At 46.2% G+C, this 20,803-nt stretch overlaps 1 protein-coding gene across 3 annotated transcripts in view; it reads left to right on the forward strand.

The window, feature by feature from the left end:
* Positions 1 to 20,803, forward strand: part of LOC117877392 (NACHT, LRR and PYD domains-containing protein 3-like) — a 65,176-nt gene that overhangs the window by 26,124 nt on the left and 18,249 nt on the right. Inside the window, exons 6-10 of one of the 3 annotated variants that reach the window (XM_034770482.1) lie at positions 1,125 to 1,295; positions 5,722 to 5,892; positions 10,711 to 10,884; positions 17,755 to 17,925; positions 20,605 to 20,775. In XM_034770482.1, the coding sequence (XP_034626373.1) occupies positions 1,125 to 1,295; positions 5,722 to 5,892; positions 10,711 to 10,884; positions 17,755 to 17,925; positions 20,605 to 20,775 (858 nt within the window). The remainder of the gene's footprint in view (positions 1 to 1,124; positions 1,296 to 5,721; positions 5,893 to 10,710; positions 10,885 to 17,754; positions 17,926 to 20,604; positions 20,776 to 20,803) is intronic. The other 2 variants (XM_034770484.1, XM_034770483.1) reach the window with 2 other exon arrangements.

The following is a 20,803-nucleotide window of genomic DNA, read 5'->3' on the forward strand; positions in this document are numbered from 1 at the left end:
ATCATGTCTTCAAATCCCCATCTGAACTCCATTGTCTCCAGCTGCATCTTTGCTCCTCCAATCTTCTCTGCCACGAGCGCTACCAGGCAACAGTTATACATAATTCACTTCTTTCAGGTACTGATTCAAGGATGATGTACATTCCGTAGCTTCTGCACCCAGACATCTTTGTCTCCTCTCCTGTTTAGGTTACCTCTATTGCTGCCTCAGTAGCCATCATAGTCTTTTCTTCCTAGTCCTTCGCCTAAAAGAAAAAAGGATGAAGATCCCCCTACCAAACTCCCAGACAGATTTCCCTGTTTGCTGTTCTTTGATCACTGTTATTTACATTGTAGCCTTGTCTGCTCTGAACACTGCAAACTTCCCACATTGCACTACTGCTGGTGCCGCTCTCTGGGTTGCAGTAGTGGCTTTTGGCATTTTTTCTAAGAGCAGGGTCAGAGGACGCAATGGTTACTAATGCTGGCAGACAGTCTGCCACGAGGGGAGCTGCACTGGTGGAAAAACTAGGCCTACAGTTAAACTGTTGTTACAATCCATCAAATTGGCCTCGCTAGAGAAATTCCAGTCTTTACTGGTGTCCCGGGGTACTAGGAGAGGAAGGTGGGGCTTGAGACTTGGCAAAACTGAGCCGGTCTATGAAGCGTGAATGTTCAGTACTACATATTCCATGGATGGTGGTTTGTTTTCTGAGTGCTAAGTAGAAATGATGTAGCAAGAGAGAAGAACGGGTTCCCCCTATCCACAAAACTGTAATATATCTTCCAGTGCAGCAGCATTTCATTATTTACCATTGAGATTCCTTCCCTCCATTGCTTTCCACTCCTTTGACCCCTCCTTTATAATCATGTTTTTTTTTAGTAGGAGAAGCCCAAGTGTTTCTGCTCAGGGGATGGAGTTGGGGAACTTTGGCTTAGAATAGCATATGCATGCAATCAATGAGAGCTACAGATGCATGTGGATTGAAATCCCCCCATAATATTTTGTCCTTAGCATCCACTACTACAGCACTGTGATTTTATTCCCAGAATAAAGGAATCTTTGTAGATAGTCACTGGTACCCCCTGAGGGAACTGGACAGACAGGAGTACTAATTTCCTCTTCTGTTTATCTGTCTCCTGCAGGCTTGTGAATTGCTCTCTCACAGCCAGTTGTTGCAGGGATCTCTCCTCTGTTCTCAATACCAAACCAACCCTGACAGAATTGGACCTGTCAGATAAAGTCCTGGGAAACTCAGGAATTAAACTATTGTGTGAGGGACTGAAACATCCAAACTGCAAAGTGCAGAAACTGAGGTGAGTGTTTACAAGTTTCTTTGAAGCGAAGAACTCAGTAGGGTGTGAAGATGGTGTAAGATGTCCGCTCCCTTTCAGGTACATAGGTGAGTGTCCCTCCAGCCCCTGACATGTCTGTGACTCATAATAGTCTGAGAGCTTGTCTTATTTGGAAAATGGAAATAGAGAGAGGTCCAAATTGGAACACTAATAACAGTCCCCCCCCTGCACTTCAGGAATAAGTGTTAGGGTGGGGTCTTTTTGTTTTATATCTATGTTAAAAGAGCATTAAGGTTGCAAAGTCAAGGACAGAAGTTAGGGAATGCTGGCATTAAAGTTGCCTGGATACCCTTAATTCAGCTGCCCTGTGCATATGCATTACAAAACATTCTTTAATTACGTGACCACATACTATTTGTTCCAGAGGAGCCCTGCCTCATGCAGTGCACGGGATGGAGAGCGCTCACTGAATCAGCAGCTGTTCACTATTCTGTTTTATCCTCAGTGTAGCACTGGATGTCCATGCAGTTGAAGGTGGGGTTGGAGGTGAAGCGGTGGCTCTTGGCCTCATACAGGAGGCTGCCCTTGCTGCATGGTGGTGCTGCAGGGAGCTCTGCATGGTCAGGGTGTAGGTTGACTCGCAGTCCGATGCCGGTCTCAAACATGCTGCAGTGCTTGGCCTCACTCCTCTTCAGTTAATGCTCCTGGCTGGTGTTCCCATCTGCCTCTCCATCCATCATGCTGTCCAGCTGCAGCTTTGAGATCTCCAAAGGCCAGGCCAGAGCTGTGCTGCTCTTCTATACCCTCGGCAGGAGTCACCATCTTCTCCTCCTCTGAGGGGGCTCTCAGGGGAGACAGGATAGCCTTCTTTGTACCCCCTCAGTTGCTCCTTCTGCAGCTGAGTGGGCATCACCCCCTGCCACCTTCTGCTCCTCAGAAGGCTTCTACACATCTGTCTCAAGCATCTCCAGAGGTGGCAAAAGGAAAGGAAAGTATAGGCCAAGAGGAGTCAGGAACATCCTCCATTGTCCCTGGGGTCCGTGTTCCAAGGGAGGTGGGGGATGTCAGTGGGTAGAAGTCCCTCCCAGAGAGTGGTGCTGGGCTATGGAAATGAGGAGACATTCTAGGTTGACAGAGTGATTGACAGTCCTGAATAATTCAGTGGGATGTGACTTAGTGGCTGCTGTGGCAGAGGAGAAGAAGGATCTGTTGGCCTCTGCCATGGCCAATGAGCAGATGTGAAGAATTCTTTGTGCAGCTATTTGTTTCTTCTTAGAAACACTGACACTTGGGTTTTGTTCCATCCTGCTCCATCTGTCCCAGGTAAGACAAACAACAGAGCTTTGTGAGGGCCATATCGGGGAGGAGTGTTTCAGAAACCAAGTGTTGATGGCAGTGGTCAGTCAATCATTCTGATGTCTCTCTGCTACTTCCAGGCCTTGCCTGCTTGGTAGGGGATCAGTGTTTGATTTGCTGTAATTTAATTGACTAAGTTACAGCAAATTAAGGCCACTTTCTTCATGAATATGAGCAGTCAAATGGAGGTTTGACATGCTTTAATTTATGTGCCTGGATGCCATGCCTTTTTAATTGATTTGGGTCTCCCAGTCAAGCTAAAGAAATCAAACCTAATTCTGACAGAGTCAATAGAATTCATCAGGGTGATCTTGGTCTCTAGAATTGCAAATGTCTTTCTCCTTCAAGAGAGATTTCAGAACATCTGTCAACTAATATCTGTTTGAGATTTGCCCTCACAACTCATAAGGGTCTGTCTTTGACTGTTAGGCCACATAACCTCCAAGTAATTATCTGACAACCTTTGCAAGACTTGAGCTAAGGCTGTTACAGTCACAGATCGAATCAGTATTTCACCCAAGCATTCACAACATGAAGAAGGGTTAAAATCCCCCAAGGGGTCATTTTGTCTCTTCAGTGGCAGCTAATCCCTAACAATATATGTCAAAGAATTCCATTTCAAACTCCAGTCCTTGCCAAGACTCCGATCACCACTGCATCCAGACAGGGGAGCTCACTTAGTTCAGTTGCAGACTCATGGTATTGAGTCAGTAATAGATTCAGCGGGCCATTTAAATGTCTTGGCACTGAGGGCTATCCATTTAGCATGCAGGTCCTTTCTCCCAAAGGGCCTGTCAATACAGATCATAGTGGACTATTATACAGCCATGTATATCAAGAGACAGAGGCAGCAAGATCGGACTCTTTGTCAAGAATCCATACTGCTATGGGAATGATGGATTCTGCATCAACTCAGTATCATAGTATGACTTCTCCTGGTAGGTGTAATATCCTGATGGATCAGCCAGGCAGGAAGAGCACATCATCTCATGAGTGGACAATAAAAGGTACAGTCCTTCAGTTAGTGTCCCATGAATGGGAATTTCTTCAGATAGATCTTTTTGCTATCAAAGACAAGTGCCCACTATTTTGTTCCCAGGAAGGAAGGAGCTTGATGTCAGAAGAGGTCTATTCTACTGAATAGAAGAAGGTATTTTAGAAATTCACTCAGATGATTTTTTGTGGCCTATGGTAGTAAAGTCAAAGATAGATTGATTTCTTCACAGAGACTGTCTAAATGGATTTTTGACTATATCAGTACAGCTTATCAAATTTAATAAACTAGATCATCCTGCACATTTAATGAGAGCTCTGTCTTCAGCAGCATGTTTCAATGAAGTACTATTAGTAGAAATCTATGGAGCAGCAACGTGGTCTTCAGTCCAATCAAACATTACTCATTGGTAGCAGCATGGACAGCAGATGTCCAGATTGGCAGGGCATTTCTCCGGTCCTTATTCACATGAACTCCTGACTCAGACCTCCAGACCAACCAACCTGCTGGGTAATCACCATGAGTGGGTGTCATAAACATACAGCTAAGGGTAGCATAAAATCCCTCTTTACCCTGTAAAGGGTTAATTCCTCTTTTACCTGTAAAGGGTTAAGAAGCTCAGATAACCTGAGTGGCACCTGACCAAAAGGTCCAATAAGGGGAGAAGATACTTTCAAATCTGTGGGGGAAGGTTTTTTGTCTGTCTCCTGGAGTCAACAAGGAAACAGGGCAGGGAAAATACATCTCCCTAAGCTATATCTGAACTAAGCATCTAGTCTTGCAAAAATAATAAGTAATAGCAAAGAAATGCGTTAGAATGTCTTTTGTTTTAGCTTGTGAATTTTCCCTGTGCTAAGAGGGAGGTTTATCCCCGTTTTTATAACTTTAAAGTTTTGCCTAGAGGGGAAATCCTCTGTGTTTTTGAGTCTTTTGTTATTCTGTAAAGTACTTACCATCCTGATTTTACAGAGGTGATTCTTTTACCTTTTCTTTAATTAAAATTCTTCTTTTAAGAACCTGATTAATTTTTCATTGTTCTTAAGATCCAAGGGTTTGGGTCTGTGTTCACCTGTACCAATTAGTGAGGATATTATTCTCAAGCCTCCCCAGGAAAGGGAGTGCAGGGACTTGTGGGAATATTTTGGGGGAGGTAGGGCTCAAAGTGGCCCTCCCTGAATGTTTGTTTAAATCACGTAGTGGTGGCAGCGATACTAAGGCAAGGAAGGAATTTGTGCCTTGGAAGTTTTTAACTTAAGCTGGTGAAAGACGCCCTAGGCTTATTTTTATGCAGGTCCCCACATCTGTACCCCAGAGTTCAGAGTGGGGAAGGAACCCTGACAGTAGGATCCACATGCACAAAAATTTGAAGAAAGAACAGTGACATACCTTACAGGAAATATGATTTTTTGAGTTGTTCAATGCCTGTGGATCCCACGACCTGCCCTCCAAGGCCATAGCTCAGAGTTGTTCTCTGTGGAATCTGAGCCTCAAAGGAACCTAGGGGTGGGGTAGCTCCACCCTTTATGCCCGCAAGAGGGGGAACGTGAGGTTATGCAGGGTGCATGCATGACCCCAATGGACGCTGCTAGAGACAACTTTTTGAACTCCTGCACAGAGGGTGAACACACACAATGGGTGGGATCCACAGGCACAGAACATCTTGAAGAACTGTAAGGTAGGTAACCATTCTTTTTACCCTGAGCATTTTGATGTCAACACAGATTAGGTTATTTCCCTCCTCCATTCTGAGGAACGATGGACTCTCGTGCCCACCTATCATTCCCAACTAGGCGCCTCAGCCATGTATTGTCTGATGTATGACCCTGTTGCCATCTCTTGCAATTTTATCAGAAATCTCTTGTAATGATGCAGGGGGCTATGCAGGGTCAGTTTTGGTGGCTAGGGACAGTGCTTCGGGAGGGAGCTTTACCCCAAACTGTATTTCCCATTGGTCAATGGCAGAGGTTCGGGGCTTGAAATGTCTGGGCCATTCTGGTTGCTGAATGGTGAGGCAGAGGGGCTGCTGGTCAGGGCTGCCTATCAGAACAGTCCCATTCATGCCGTGATCACTTTTCTCTGCATTGCTCTCTCCTGCAGATTGCAATATTGCTGCATTACAGGTGCTGCCTGTGGGGATCTCGCTGCTGTTCTCAGAACCAACCAGAGCCTGACTGAGCTGAACTTGAATGGTAATCCTCTGGGAGATTCTGGAGTGCAGCGGCTGTGTGAGGGACTGAAACATCCCAGCTGCAACTTGCAAAGACTATGGTAAGTAACATTTGGCGTCCTCTGGATTTACAGGTGTCCTCTATGTAAAGTGCTTGACAGGGTGTGTTGCTGGTGTTTGATGAATGCTCCCTGCAGCTACGTGGAGTAGATGAAAGTTAAGTGTTTTTACAGCACTTGCATCAATGACTCATAACGTGCGCCCAGCCTGCCCTGTTTGGAAAATGGATATTGTAAGTAAATCTGGGCCCACACCGGACAGCTGGCTCTCCAGCCCCTGGTCGTTGCAGAATATATATGTTTAGGGTGCAGGAGGGAGGGCAGGGGTGTAAATATTTTAAACAACTTTTTGTGATTTTTTTTTTCTGTTGATTTATTTTTTTTGTAAAGAAAGAGTCTGTTTAAAAAAAAATACAAAAGGGAAGATCCACATACAGCTTGTATGTGTTCCCAAATACCATATCAAGTCACCATAAAGTAAAGCAATTTTACAACTCATTGAAGCTGCACAAATACCTGATAATGCTATCTGGATATAACCCATTAGGGTGGAGGTTAAATTAATAAAATAGACGTAGATAAATAGAAGAGGGAATGAGGGAGAGGGAAAAGGCAGGAGTGGTTAGGTACAATGAAGGTCTGGCACTCTTCATGCAGTCTCAGCCTTTATCCAAACATATCCAGAACAGATACATTAGCACATGTCTTAGCTGTAAGTTGTGCCATTCTGCTGAGGGTGGCAGGTCATAGCACTGCTTTAGCCTTAGAAAAGGAGCAAAGCCCTCATCATTGACTAATTGGGAAGCCCATACAATGCTCCTGCTCAGCCAGTTCTTCCAACTTACAGGTTTGCATCAAATTTGCAAGTCTGGGTTGCCCCATAGAGACGCCTTGCATGAAGGTGAGGATGAAATGAGTACCTCTTAGCTAGGACAGCCCAGATGGCGTGTGTGGCCACCACGGTGAGCACCCTATTTTTCTCCATTAGACAAGGAGTCCTGCAGAGGGGACTGGGTGCAATAACACAGGTTCAGTTTCCACCCACGTGGATATAAAGGCATTAGCACACTGGACCCAGCCTGACATCTGTGACCTGAGAAAAGCAAATAGTAATTTTGTAGATCTAGGAGACTAACCTCACCCCCTGTCTGTAAGGAATTGAAGTTTTTTAAATGATAATCATGGCCATTGGCCAGGGCCCCAAAGGAAGGCTCTAATGATGCTATTAAATATTTTAAAAACAGACATGACAGGGAGGGCAGAAATGGTTAGTTTGTGTAGCTCAGCAACTCTTGCTGGTCTTCTCTTCCACTCCACTGGCCTGTAGATGGTGCTGCTGCATCCCCTGGCTCCTACACACCTTTCCATGATGTCTGGCAAGGAGGAAGGCTCTCTCTCTCTCTCTCATTTCCAGTGTGTGCAATGTCAAACTACTGGGCACTAAGGACCCCCCACAGCAAGACATGGCGACATGCTGGGGTTTTCTTCTGGTACCAATTTTTCAAAGTGGAATTGGCATCCTCAAGTTCCTACAATGGAGCAGGAGGCTGCGTAGTTTCGCCATCTGGTGATCTCTTCGGTAGACTTTGGTGCTAAGCGAACACACAGACCTTGTATAATCCTCAAACAAACTGTTCATATTGATCTGTCTGGGCCTTTCATCAGCTCCCCAGTACAAATGGAGTAGCAAAGGCGATTATTACTGATAAATACAGTGTAAATAAATCCTTTCTGCAGACAGTTCACTCCCATCAGATGAATTTGGGGCGCGGTCTTCCCTGAACTCCCCTGCTGGGGAACTTCACATCCTCATTTGAGGAGAATTGATGTATGCTTTCCAACCATTAATAAAATACAAGCTTGGAGCAGACGAGAACCCAGAGAATTAGGTTAGTCACAGTCACTGGATAGGTTTGTGTGTGCAAGCACAGCAGACGACAATAGAGAAGTAAACTTGGTGTAAAACAGAACAGGTGCTCAAGTCACTGCAGGCTGTTTAAAAATCTTTCTGCTTCTAGTGTCTTTTGAAGCAGAGGCACTTCCCCACCAATCCTGACATGGAACTGAATTGGAAACGTCATAAAATATTTAAGCCCTTGTCGCTTAAAGTTCCCTAACCTTTCTAAAGGCTGAGCTTGAAAAATCATTGTCTTATTTCATGGTGTCCCCCAAAAGGTGTGTTATCAGGAGCTAGCTGCAGTATTTTCTTTTATAATGAATTTGAGAAGTTTAACAATCAGTGCATGAGGTTTGGCTCTCAGGACCATCTCAGAGGTCCCTGGTCCCTAAGATCTTTCCAGATCAAATTCAAAATCACCCAGCAGGCTGAGTGCCTATGTCAGGAGCAGAGGGACAAATTCTAGGGATTTGCCTTGCTCAGCTCCTTCTGGTATCTCCACACTTCTCAGATTATTATGGTGCGAGCGCCACTTGAGGTCTGCCGGCTTACATTCTGCAGAGGATATGCCTTTAAGGCTTCTCTGTACCTGAGCCAAGAGCCCCTGTACAAAATCCTCCACTGCTGATATTCTCCTTCAGCTTCATTCATCAGTCCCTTTAGTGCTTTCAGAGAGGAATCAGCTGAGGTAACAGTCAAGTGCATAGTTGTCATTGTGGTCTTGATTTCTAATGTATCTGCAGAAGCTCTTTTTCAACAGGGCTATAATAGATTCAGTGCCCTTGTTGGCAGCCTTCTTGCTGGAGTGGGAAGGGGGGCGTCTCCATTTTTCTCATCTTTTGGTCACTGGCAAAGCCCACAGTAGTCACATCACTGCCTATTGGCATTTAAAAGGCTTGGGGTACCTGTTCCTTTGTTGTGGCGGGGGGGGGTCAGGTGCGGGTTCCCGATGCTGGATGGAAATGGATGCAGAGGATGGCTTTGGAGCACAAGAGATTTGCTCCACCATGCCAAACAGTACCCCCTAGACTCCCTAAAACCCCCAATTATTAATAATTATTTAAGAGCTCACTCTTAACCTTCAGCTACCAGCCTATTTTACAGATCACTTTACTAACTTTTGATACTTTGATCTTTCCATGTAAAACTAATAAAAACAAAAGAGGCCCCGGGACCCCTGAGGATTCTAAACCTCCCTGTCTGAGCTGAAATACTCAATTTGGGTTTCAGCTTCAGCCCCAACCATGGTGGCTCCTGTGAGTCCCTCAGTGCCAGCTGGCAGAGGGCACATCATGCCGTAACTCACATCAGGCCTGACACACTCGCTGTCCCTGCTCACTGTTGTCAGAATCTGTATCTAGAAGGTGTCATGTAAGGGATCGTATGTAAACTGGGGACATGTTGGTCATTAGTATTATTGTGTGATGTATGTGCAGTTGGTGTATAAAGAATTATAGATGTGTGCTGGAAGTATGGTCTTAAAATGCATTTGGCAGGCAGTGTGTAAGCCCAGTCTGTCCTAGACAAAAGAATGTTGTTTCACCTGCTTGACTGTGTCTCCAATGTAAATTGAGCAAGGTGAGGTCAGTACGTTAATATAGAAGGTAAACGAAACCATCAAACTAGCAAGTCGAGGGAGGGGGGTGGCAGCCGTGGCCACTTAACAATCTCAACAGGGGACGGAGGCTGTACCCCCAGGAAGCCTTCCTGGCTCTTGAAAAAGAGACAATGGACTTTGTTTCTGCTTATGCATCCCATTTCCCAGACAGCCGTTTTCGCATCCATCACCTGAAGGACATGAGGTCACAGCTCTTGAAATCTAAGGAAAGATGGATCCTTCAACCAAAGAGGTTGAAGTCTCTAGGACCTGAGAAACCACAGAGCTCTGTGAGGCTCATACTGGGGAGGTGGTACTCAATAACCCATGTCTTGATGGCAGTGGTCAGTCAGTGACTGTGATGTCTCACTGGTTCTTCAAGTCCCTTGCTTGATTGATAGGGCACCATTATTCTGTGAATATATCTGGGTCTGTGAGCTTCTGGGGACAGGCCACCATGGCCAGAACTTTTGCCTGGAGATGGGGAGAGTTCTGCTCTCCATTTTATGGAAAGGATGGTCTGATTGGGATAGGATAACAATTGTTGCTTATGTCGACATTCATTATGAAAATCAGGTACAGGGTGTGACCAGCTTTGTGTGTGTGTGTGTGTGTAGGCCCAGAGACTCTGTGTGACAATCGTTGGGTGAAAAGGGTAGACTAGATCAGATATATTGTAAATGCTGAAGTCTCCAAGAATGGTAATTCTTGAGAACTCCATCACCATATCAGGCAGTGTCTCTGTCAGCTTCTCTGGAAAACCTGTGCTGTCTGAATGCTAGTGTTGATCTTGTCGTCGGTCTCTGAGATGAAGTAGATACACTCAAAGGTCAGGGGAAGAGGTGGGGGTTGTGTTGGAGAGGAAGTCTTATCCCAAATCTTATTCCTCATTGGTTGCTGGCTGAGGTTTGGAGCTTGAAATGTCTGATTTATTCTTAATGCTGACAAGTCAAGGGTGATGAGCAAGCAGTGGGGCTGAATCAGGAAGTCCCACCCAACACTGGCTTCTCATTGGACAAGGGGTGGGGCTAGGGGCAGAGCCTAGTGTAATATGCATGGATTTTTATGAAGGAGACTTAGACAAAGCTGAGAGACATGGATACTTATTAGAAGCAACGCACGGGCCATCTCCAAAGTGTGATTGCTTGCTCGCTCGCGCTCTCTCTCTGTCTCTTTCTGAACCTGCATGTGCTGCCAAGCATGGCTGTCTTAAAAATATCCTCACAGCTAGAACTGGACTCTTGGCCCAATTTCAGTGCTGATTGGTCAAGAGAGGGGCTGGGAGGCAAGGCCATTTGTCAGAACAGCTGTGATGAGCACAATTCATGTGGTGATCGCTCTTGTCTGGATTTCGTCTCTTGTGCAGGTTGGAAGGCTGTCATCTCAAAGACACTTGTGGTAGGGATCTCGCTGCTGTTCTCAGAACCAAACAGAGCCTGACAGAGCTGGAGATGTGTCATAATTATGATCTGAGAGATACTGCGGTGCAACAGCTGTGTGAGGGACTGAAACATCCAAACTGCAAATTACAGAGATTGATGTAAGTAGCATTTGGCCACCTCTGTGCATTTACAGGTGTCCTTTGTTTAAAGTGCTCACCCATGGGGGTGTCTGTGTCTGATCCCTTTACTATCTCTCCAGCACTTGTGTCAGTGGCTCACCACATGCATCAGCCTGCCTTGTTTGGGGATTGTAAGTAAAGCTGAGCCCTCAGCAGACGGCTGGCCCCACAGTCCCAATTTTGGGGGGATAAATAGTTTTTTTTTCTTTTTAAACAACTCTTAATAAAATGCATTTATTAAAAAGGGCTCACTCTTACCTTTTAGCGAACACCTATTTTATAGCTATTTAAATGACTTTTGACACCCTGACAATTTAATTTAAAACAACTAAGAGAAAAAGAGGACTCGGCCCTCTGGCTATTCTGAATCCCCCGTTTCAGCTCCAGCTGTGGTGACTCTTGCCTTTGACATTCGAGCTGCTCTCAACAGAGAGACACCACCTGTGTAAAGACAGACCCTTTGAAGTGCAGCCCAGGGGGAATGGGGATATGTGTGTTTTATGGTTACAAATCGGGCAGGCCAGAATGAGTGCCCATGTTGGACTTGCAATTTAAAAAAAAAAAAAAACGGAAACCCGCTGGGCAAAGCTATTGTTCTTCCCTCTTCTGAATCAATGTTTCTTTTTCTTCATGTCGGACACTCCGCTACCCCACCCTGCTGGCCTGTGATGTCCTGGAAACTCTGGGGACTTTCAACAGATTTTCCAACACCCACTGTGACGCTTTTGCTCAGATTTCCAAATGACCTGCATGTTGGCTGCTGAACTCTCGGAAACACTAGCTGAGTGAATGGCAAAGGACCTCATAGCTCTGCCTATCAGTGTGTAGATGGATAGGACTCATCTCAGGGCTGTTTGTTTTCTCCTTTTATTCCCATCATCGGTGATGCTTGGCCTCTTCCTTCTCAAGGCTGACGTGGGGAAAGGAGCCATCTGTCAATGAAGAGCAAGACCTGCAGATCACTGGTGCCTCCCTGCCAGAGATGAAATTAGTAGTTTCCTTCCCCGTCAGCAGTAATTGGACCTGCAGAGAGTCCCATAGTGATGGTGGCTCTCCCTGGAGTCAACTGTCTCTTTTCTCCCTCACAGCTCGGAGAAGGGTTGGGAACGAGTAACTCACTGATGGTGATATGGGGGGTGGAGATGGGAAGGGACGATACACAGCTGAAGGGTGTGTCTGCTTCACTGCTAGGCTGCTCTGACAGATCTGCTGAGAGATTGACTAGCTTATGGAATAGTCTCCACCTGGAAGTGGTGGAAGCTCCATCACTTTGGACATTGTCATTCTAGACTAGGCAACTCACTGGGAAGTGTACTTTAGGGACCAATCCTGCACTGGTAGGGGGGAGGTATTAGGTCAACTAATGGGAGGGGCTAATGAGCCTGGTGCAGTGTCATTCCCCCCCACCTGGGTCTGGCTCTAATGTGCCAATACACGAGCTGGGGATTGCTGAAGCTCTGCCAGGGTTCTCCCCCCCACACACACACACACATCAGGGAGGTTGTGGGGAGTGGTCTAATGCCAGCTCTGCGACATGCAGGGATTCCTCTACAGAGGGAATCCTCAGGTGGCTGGTTAGAAGAGCTTTACGGCCCCTTTGTGTTGCAGAAGTTGTCCAGCAGCAATGAGGGCCAGGTTCATTATCTAGGCATTCCTCTTAAAATTACAAAACAGAACTGGCTCAAGCTCACGCCCAGAAACCTGGGACAACTATGCCTGCCCCTGCATGCCTTTATAGGGAAATCTTCTTCAACTATCCCTCGATGCAAGGATGATATTTGCCAAGGGGGTTCATTGGTGAGTTTTTTAAGAGGCTAAGGAGCCCAATCCTTGCCCTGCAGATTTTTCCCACAGAAGTGACAGGTGTAATCTTGGAGGAGACGTAGTTTGTTGGCTGGAGTGTCGTGCCCTTTCTTTCCTCCTTTGTCGCTTCCCTGTCTCACGAGTACGTCTGTTCTCCTTCAAGTGAGCCGTGGCTTGGTGTAGGGTGTGGTGCCACTGTGTTCTGTTCCGTGCCAAGCCCTCCCAGTTTGTTGGGTTGATGCCTCCCTTTGTAAGATGTACATTCAGTACGTCTTTGAAACGTTTGTTTCCCTCCACAAGCCCATCTTTCCTGACTTAATTGAGAGAAGGGTACTTGCTTTGGGAGGCGAGTGTCAGGCATACATACACAGTGGCCAGCCCAGCGGAGTTGGTATTTCATGACCTGCACTTCAATACTGCTGATGTTGGCTGCAGAGAGAACGCTGATGTTAGTGCGTCGGTCTTCCCAGCTGATCTGGAGAATCCTCCTGAGGCAGCGCTGCTGGAACTACTCCAACTACTTGAAATGTTGTCTGTAGGTTACCCAGGTCTCACACCCATAGAGAAGGGTGGGGATGACAACTGCCTTGTAGATCAAGATCTTGGTACCTGTTTGTAGATGCCTATCATTGAAGACTCCTTTGAGTAGTCTTCCAAAAGATGTGCTGGCACAATGGATCCTGTATTCAATTTCTGTGTCAGTGCTGGCAGTTTGGGAGGGGTGTCTGCCAAGGTACGGAAAATGGTCCACATTTTCCAGGGGTTCTCTGCTGATGGTGATTTGTGGAGTACGAAGAGTAGTTTGTGCAGGTGAGGGCTGGTAGAGTACCTTGGTTTTCCCGATGTTGAGAGACCCAGGCTGTGATAGGCATCTGCAAAAAGATTTAGGATGCTTTTCAGGTCGGCCTCTGTGTGTGCAAGAATGACAGTCATATACATACTGAAGGTCAGTGATGCCAATTCTCATGATCTTAGATTTTGTTTGGAGACATTGAAGACTTAGGAGTTTGCCATCCATATGATACTCAATCCCAATTCTGTCAGGAAGGTGGTCACAGATGAGAATCAGGATCACGGCAAGGTAAATGGAGAAGAATGTTGGAGCAATGACACATCCCTGCTTGACACCAGTGCAAATGGTGAATGGTTCCGTCTCTCAGCCATTGCACAAAATGGTGGCAGTCGTCCCATCATGGAGTAGTCTGATGATGGAAATGAATTTCTGTGGACAGCCAAACCTACACAGTACCTTCCATAGGGTATCATGATTGATAGAATCAAAGGCCTTCATTAGGTCGATGAATGCCATGAACTGTTCCTGGTTTTGCTCTCTGCACTTCTCCTGAATCTGTCCTGCCACGAAGATCATGTTGGTTGTGCCTCGGGTTGGCCTGAAGCCACACAGTGATTCATGGAGGAGTTCCTCGGAAAGGGGGAGGAGGTGGTTTAGTAGGATCTGGGCAAGAATCTTCCCTGCGATGGAGAGGAGAGCAATACCTCTGTAGTTCCCGCACAATGATTTATCCCCTTTCTTAAATATTGTAACAATGTTGGCATTCTTAAAATCATGTGGAATTTCTTCGCGGGTCCAGATTCTGTCAAGGAGTTGGCAACGTTTGTGCTGGAGCATTGTTCCACCAGCTTTAAACACCTCAGCTGGGATGCCATCTGGGCCTGGTGCCTTGTGATTTTTTTTTTTTTTTGTCTGAGTGATGGTATGCCGGACTTCCTCAAAAGACGGGGGATCAGCAAGGTGTTCCATTTGCTGAGTGTTGTGGAATAAAGTCAATGGTATCTTCGGAGACCATGGATTTGCAGTTTAGTAGGCTCTCAAAGTGATCCTTCCAGCATTGTTTAATGGCTGCATTCTACTTGAGGAGAGCGGAGTCATCCTGAGAACATAAGGGGGTCGGACCTTTGGAGCTTGGCCTATATATAGCTTTTGTTGCTTGAAAGAAGCTTCCCATGTCATCCTGCTCTACGAAACACTGGATCTCAGAGGTCTTCTCTTGCCACCATTTGTTTTTGATATCCCGTAGCCTCCTTTGGACTTTGGCTTTAAGCAGGTGATAGGCCTCATGTTTTCGTTTGTTAGAATCATTTTGCCAATTACAAAATGCAGTTCTTTTCTGTTGAATTAATGCTAAGATTTCCTCGTTTTCATCAAACTGGTGCCGATGAGTGGAATATCCTATGGTTTCAGCACATGCATTGAGCAAGCTGCAGGTACATGACTGATCTTACTAATCGATGGTCTGTCCAACAGTGATTGGTACCTCTCTTAGCTAGTGTTATATGGACATTGGTATAGTCTCAGGTTCTGACTATAACATAGTCAAGGAGGTGCCAGTGTTTGGACTGAGGATGTTTCCAGGTGGACTTAAATTTATTACTCTGCCTAAAGATGGTATTTGTGATGAGCAGGTCACGCGTCAGACATTTTCTGAGAAGGGTTTATATTTCCCACCCCTTCTTTGCTTATTGTGCTGCTCCAGAGTTGTGAATCCTGTCCCACTCTGGCATTGAAATCTCCCAGGAGGATGTTTGTCTGCCTTAGGTGTGGCTATGAGGACTGCATCGAGAGTGCTATGAAACTGCTCCTTATTGTCTTCCTCATCATTGAGTGTTGGGGAATATATGCTGATGACTGTTGCATATTGGTTGTTGCTAAGCTTGAGCTGAAGAGTCAAGAGATGCTCGTTGATCCCCACAAGAAGCTCCAAAAGTTGACTGGCGATCTTCTTCTTTTTGATGGCAAAGCCAATCCCATGAATGTGTCTCTCTTCAGGTGGCTTTCCTTTCCAAAAGAAGGTGTAGCCACCTCCATCCTCTTTTAATTGGCCCTCATCAGCCCGGTGTGTCTCACTAAGAGCTGCAATGTCAATGCTGAGTCTTGCCAGTTCTCTGGCAATTATGGCAGTTCTTCTTTCTGGGCATTCACTGTGCTGAGAGTCCACAAGGGTGCAGACCTTCCAGGTGGTGAAATTCATTGTCATATCTCTTGTTTCAGCTGCAGAATTGAGTGATCCCACTGGATACGGCCTTCCAGTCGGAAGAGTGTGAGACAGCCTATGTTTGGGGCACCTTTTCTAGCCCCCTTCCTATCTGGGGTGAGCAGGGGGGATCCTGAAAAGGCCGAAATGCACTTCTGTCTCAACCAAGCACAAAACAACCATCACACGGCTGCCGGTTGCGTGCAGATTTGTGACTAAAAACTCCCAGAGATCACTGCTCCTGTCTTCCCCGCCACTCATCCATCCTCACAGGACTTTGTGAGGCGGGGGGGAACCCTTTGGCAGAGGCCTGTGCGTGAAATCTTTTAACATGGGGAAACCGGTGTGCAGGCGGTAACCACACAAAACTTGACAGGAGGAAAACCCTGACACCGTTGGGGTCTTTTGAAGTTTGGACCACGGTTAGGAGCCTCGCCTCAGACCTGCTCGCCAAGGGGGACCCTACCAGGAGTATAAAAGCTCCAGACAATATAGCTCTGCGGGTCTTTAGCGCACACAAGTCTCTCCACCACAACAAGGTTGCAGTCCATCAGAGAAATTATATGGGAGTACTTCCCCACTCGCAAGCCCTGAATCTGTGTATAAACCAAAGCAAACTTTTACTAAAGGAGGGGGGAACACATAGCAACAATGACTCAAAACTATGCAAATCATTAATCCCCACCCCTAGTATTGGAGGCAGAAGTCATTCCCCTCAATTCCCCACCTTTGGGAGAGATTGCCAACATAACCCATAGGCTGGGAGTTAGGGCAGGGAGGAGTCTAGTCTCTGCTCCATAGTGTGGGTTCAAACCAGGGTCTCCCACAGACCCAGGTGAGTGCCCTATCCACTGGTCTAAAGACTGTAAGGAAGCCACTAGTTCCTCCTTCAGGTTCGTGAATCTAGCCCTGAAAAAAATGTTGGCCAAAACTGTTCAGCAAATCTGTGCCAAATTCATGAATAGTTTTGGGTTGCCCCAAACCTGTATCTTTTGGTGAATAGACTATTCACCCCCAAAACTTCAGCCAGCTCTAGTTATTATCCCCGTTTCACTGATGAGGGAAGTTGAGGCTCAGCGATCTTAACTGAATGTCCTAAGATGTCCCAATAATACATTCTGTGATCCAGGCCCAGGCTTCTTTCATATGTAGCAACTTAATAAAGGGTTTAGCCACCACCACCAAACTCCCATAGTAATTCACCAGGCCAGGAAAAATGCTCCATTCAGATGTGCTTTGATTGAGGAGCCAGCACAACAACATGCAGTTTATCTGGGGGATCACTTACTTGGTCCCTAAGATCATGTGTCCCAGCTATGTAACATATTAACTGTGAGTCCCTTCATTTTACAACCTCTGTAAACACCCCCTCTAGCCTGTATAAGTGGGTCTAATACAGAGAGGGGAGGAAGGTCTTTTCTCACACACCCAGAAGGTCCCTCTGGTAGCAGGGAACCCAGCTGTGCTAAATAGATGGGCTGGGAGTATGATGGGGGTCAAGGATTCTATCATTAGCCATATGCATAGCTGGGAGTCTGACTGAGAGAGAACTCATGTAACTCGTCTTCCAGTTTGGAAGGGGTTTGGCTCCCACAGGCAGGGCTGATAGTTCTAGACACTGGGGAATGGTTTGGGGAAGGCAGAGGGGCTTTTACAGAAGCTTTAGATTTCATTTGCATAAGCAGAAAGGAACCAGAGTACCAGCACTCGGAAGGTTTACACTGTTCCTCAGTGCCTGGTGTTAGGATTCTCCAGTTCATTACAGACACATCACCCCGCGCCCCCCCCCCCCCCACACACACTCTGCTTCCTTCCCTTCAGCTCATCTGAACATTCCCTTCTGGAGCACGGGGTGACTGATAGAGCAGGGGGGCAGAAATCCACAAAGGGGCCTTTGGTGCCGACATCCCGCAGCCTCCTGCTAGAGCCCTGTGACTGATCTCTTCTGAATGAACCATCCCCTTCCACAGAGACACTGACATCACCGAGAGAATCTCAACAAATAGGGAGGAAACAAGTGATTATCTTCCTTGCTGTTTTCCATCTCCTACAGTTTGAACCGGTGCAATCTCACTGACGCTTGTTGTGGAGCTCTCTCTTCGGTTCTCAGCACCAGCCAGACCCTGACAGAGCTAGTCTTGGGGTATAACAAAGTGGGAGATCCAGGAGTGCAGCTGCTGTGTGAGGGACTGAAACATCCCAACTGCAGACTGCAGATATTAAAGTAAGTAACAGCTGGCTCCCTGTATTCTGTGCCTCTGAACATTGCACTACTGTGATTTCAGTGCTTTCTACTAGGGTCATAGCCCTGCTGTGAATGCTCCTCCATTCAAATCCTTTACCACCATCCCAAGAACTAACCCTGGGACAAAGCTTAGCAACTAGACAAAGAAATGTGGGAGAAAAAAGGAGGGGTCAGGGGGTAAGGAAGAGGGAAAGAACAAGGGAAGATTTTGCAATGATTTAAATTTTGGCTATATAGGTTTTAGGAGCGAGTTATTTCCCCAAGTCTCTTCTTTGGGTCTTGACATAAAGGTAACATGGCTACCATGTCCCTCCCCTTAGAACTGCAGCATCCCCAGAACTGGAGCACTGGAATCCACTTCTCCTGCGTAGGCTGGACAGAACCTGCCCCCCATTCCTCAAGTCCTCTGATCTGGTCCCTTAGTTAGAGCAGGCCTGATTCAGTTTGACTCCCTTATGCTCAGTTGGATTCACTGAGCCACATTCAGAATTGAATTGGGGCGGGGGGGGGTCACATTTGGTAAGTGTGTGTGAGGGAGTGTAAAGGGAGTCTGAGCTGGTGGGACAGCCATGCTGAGAAGAATGGAGGAAGGGAGAAGTTACAGCGTAGATGAACGAATTCCTATTCAGAACATTAGAAAATGCTCTGACCTCATCAGTATCCAAAAGTGTGACCCAGCTATGTCTGCAGCTGACACCTCCCTGCTGTTTTCCCCCAAGGCCACATGGTGAGGTGGGGGAGGACGTTGCATGGGTACTAGTGCCTCCCAAGGGGTGCATCCTCCATGGGCAGTTCTGAGTCCAGGGTGCTGTGGAAGAGGGGTGGCCCTCGCTGGGCACCATTTAACCCCCTCTCACCCAGTGCTTCTGCAGCTGCTCCCACCGGCTTGATTCTCAGGATATGTTTACACTGCACGCGCATACAGAAACCTGGGTCCTTTTCTTGGGTTAGCTACCCTGCATTAGTTAACTTAGGTTAAAACAGCAGTGAAGACATGGCTTCTAACTCACGTTAGCAGCTCACGTTAAAGCCCAGGCTCCCCTATACACTTTAATTTAAGATGCTAACCTAAATTAAAAGCAGAGTTGCTGTGTTTTCACTTGTGTTTTAACCTGGGGCAGCTAACCTGAGTTAAAACACACTTTTTATTCTTCCTTTTTTTTTTGCTATGTAGACATACCCTGCAATAGCTGTGAGACACATGCTTTGCCAGTGGGTTTAATCTCCCTCTAGTGCCTGATCCACATAGAGGATAGCAGCCTACTACTGTTACCAGTTAGTCCGTAGGCTCAAGTGATAGCGCTCTGTGGGGAGTTCTAAAGGTGAAAACGCTGCTGATGGCCTAGCTTGGGGGTCAATTATGATTCCATGTAATAGATATACTGTGTTCAGGATTTTTTTTTTCTAAATTAGGAAATTACATTAAACCTGTTAAAGGAATGTTACCATTGCTAAGTCAAACATTTAAATGAGGAAATATCAGACTTAAGGTTGCCCATGAAAAACTAATTTGACATCCCCCTCCCCCCCCCCCGGCATGTGCATTAAGATGCAGTCTTTAATGATATGTTTTCATGCTATGAGGCAGAGGTCCTGTGGAAGGAAGTCAGTGAACAGCAGTGGACTAAACTCTGCGGATGAATCAGGGTTGTGTAGTGAATGAGGCCATTGTCTGTAGGACCACTGCCTCATCTGTTGCGGAAGTCAGAAGGTGGATAGTGAATGAGGCTGGGTATTACAGGAAGAGAGAGAAGGATTAAGGCAACTGAATGCTGCCCTGGAGTCTGCTCCCTGCCTCTGCCAAGAAGGGTCTGCATGGTGTTGGGCAAATCACCTAAACCAAAATGCTCATAGTTAGCCACTTTCTGGGTGCTAAACTGAGATGCCTGGGATCTGATTTGCAGAAATGCTGAGTATTCATGACTGCAACTAAGGAGCTGTGCTTCGAACATGTAATGTGCTATTAAAATGTTAAGGAATCTGGAAGACCAGGGTCTAGGGGTCTCGAATACCCAGAACTAGTGGACATTTTTTAGCTTAATCTCTCTGTACCTCAGCTCCCCGCCTAGAAAGTGAGGATGATAATACCACCTACTGTCTTGGAGTGTCGTGAAGATAAATAATCCATTAGTGTTTGTGAAGCACTCAGATACTATGGTGAGAGCACCAGAGAGAGGCCCAGGAAGAAATTAATATTTCTGTATTTGGTACAGAATTAAGGTCTGGGACCACAAAGTGAATGATGCAGGTAAAAAGAAATTTTGCATGACTGTTCCTTTAGAGTGCACCATCTACCCTGTCTGCTGGATCAGGCAAGGAGCTATAGAAAAAATAGTATGTGGTCATGTAACTATAGATTGTCATAATGCAAACAAACAAGAGGGCTGAATTTCAGTTGCAAGGGAAACCTAAGTCTAGCATTCCCTATGTTTTTGAATGCTTGACTTTGCAGCCTTAAAGTTCATATAACATAGTTTGTTGTTGATGTAATTATATGTTTTAAAGCTTTCTATAGATGTCTATTAGTTAAACTAAAATCAATATTTGTCTGTGAACTAAAATCACTTTAGAGATACACACCGGTATCAAGGAGGGGAAATGCAAAAAATGGGGCAGAAACAAGTAGTTCTGCTTTCTATAAATGTCTGTCTCCTGCAGTTTGCCTCTCTGTGAGCTCACAGCAGCTTGTTGTGGGGATCTTGCCTCTGCTCTCAGCACCAACCAGACCCTGACAGAGCTAAATATAGGGGGCCACTCACTGGGGGCTTCAGGAGTGCAGCGGCTGTGTGAGGGGCTGAAACATCCGAACTGTAAACTACAGAAACTAGGGTAAGTAAAGTCTGTGCCTGTTAACAGT

This window comes from Trachemys scripta, chromosome 4 (genome assembly GCF_013100865.1).
Source record: "Trachemys scripta elegans isolate TJP31775 chromosome 4, CAS_Tse_1.0, whole genome shotgun sequence".
Classification (NCBI taxonomy): Eukaryota; Metazoa; Chordata; order Testudines; family Emydidae; genus Trachemys; species Trachemys scripta.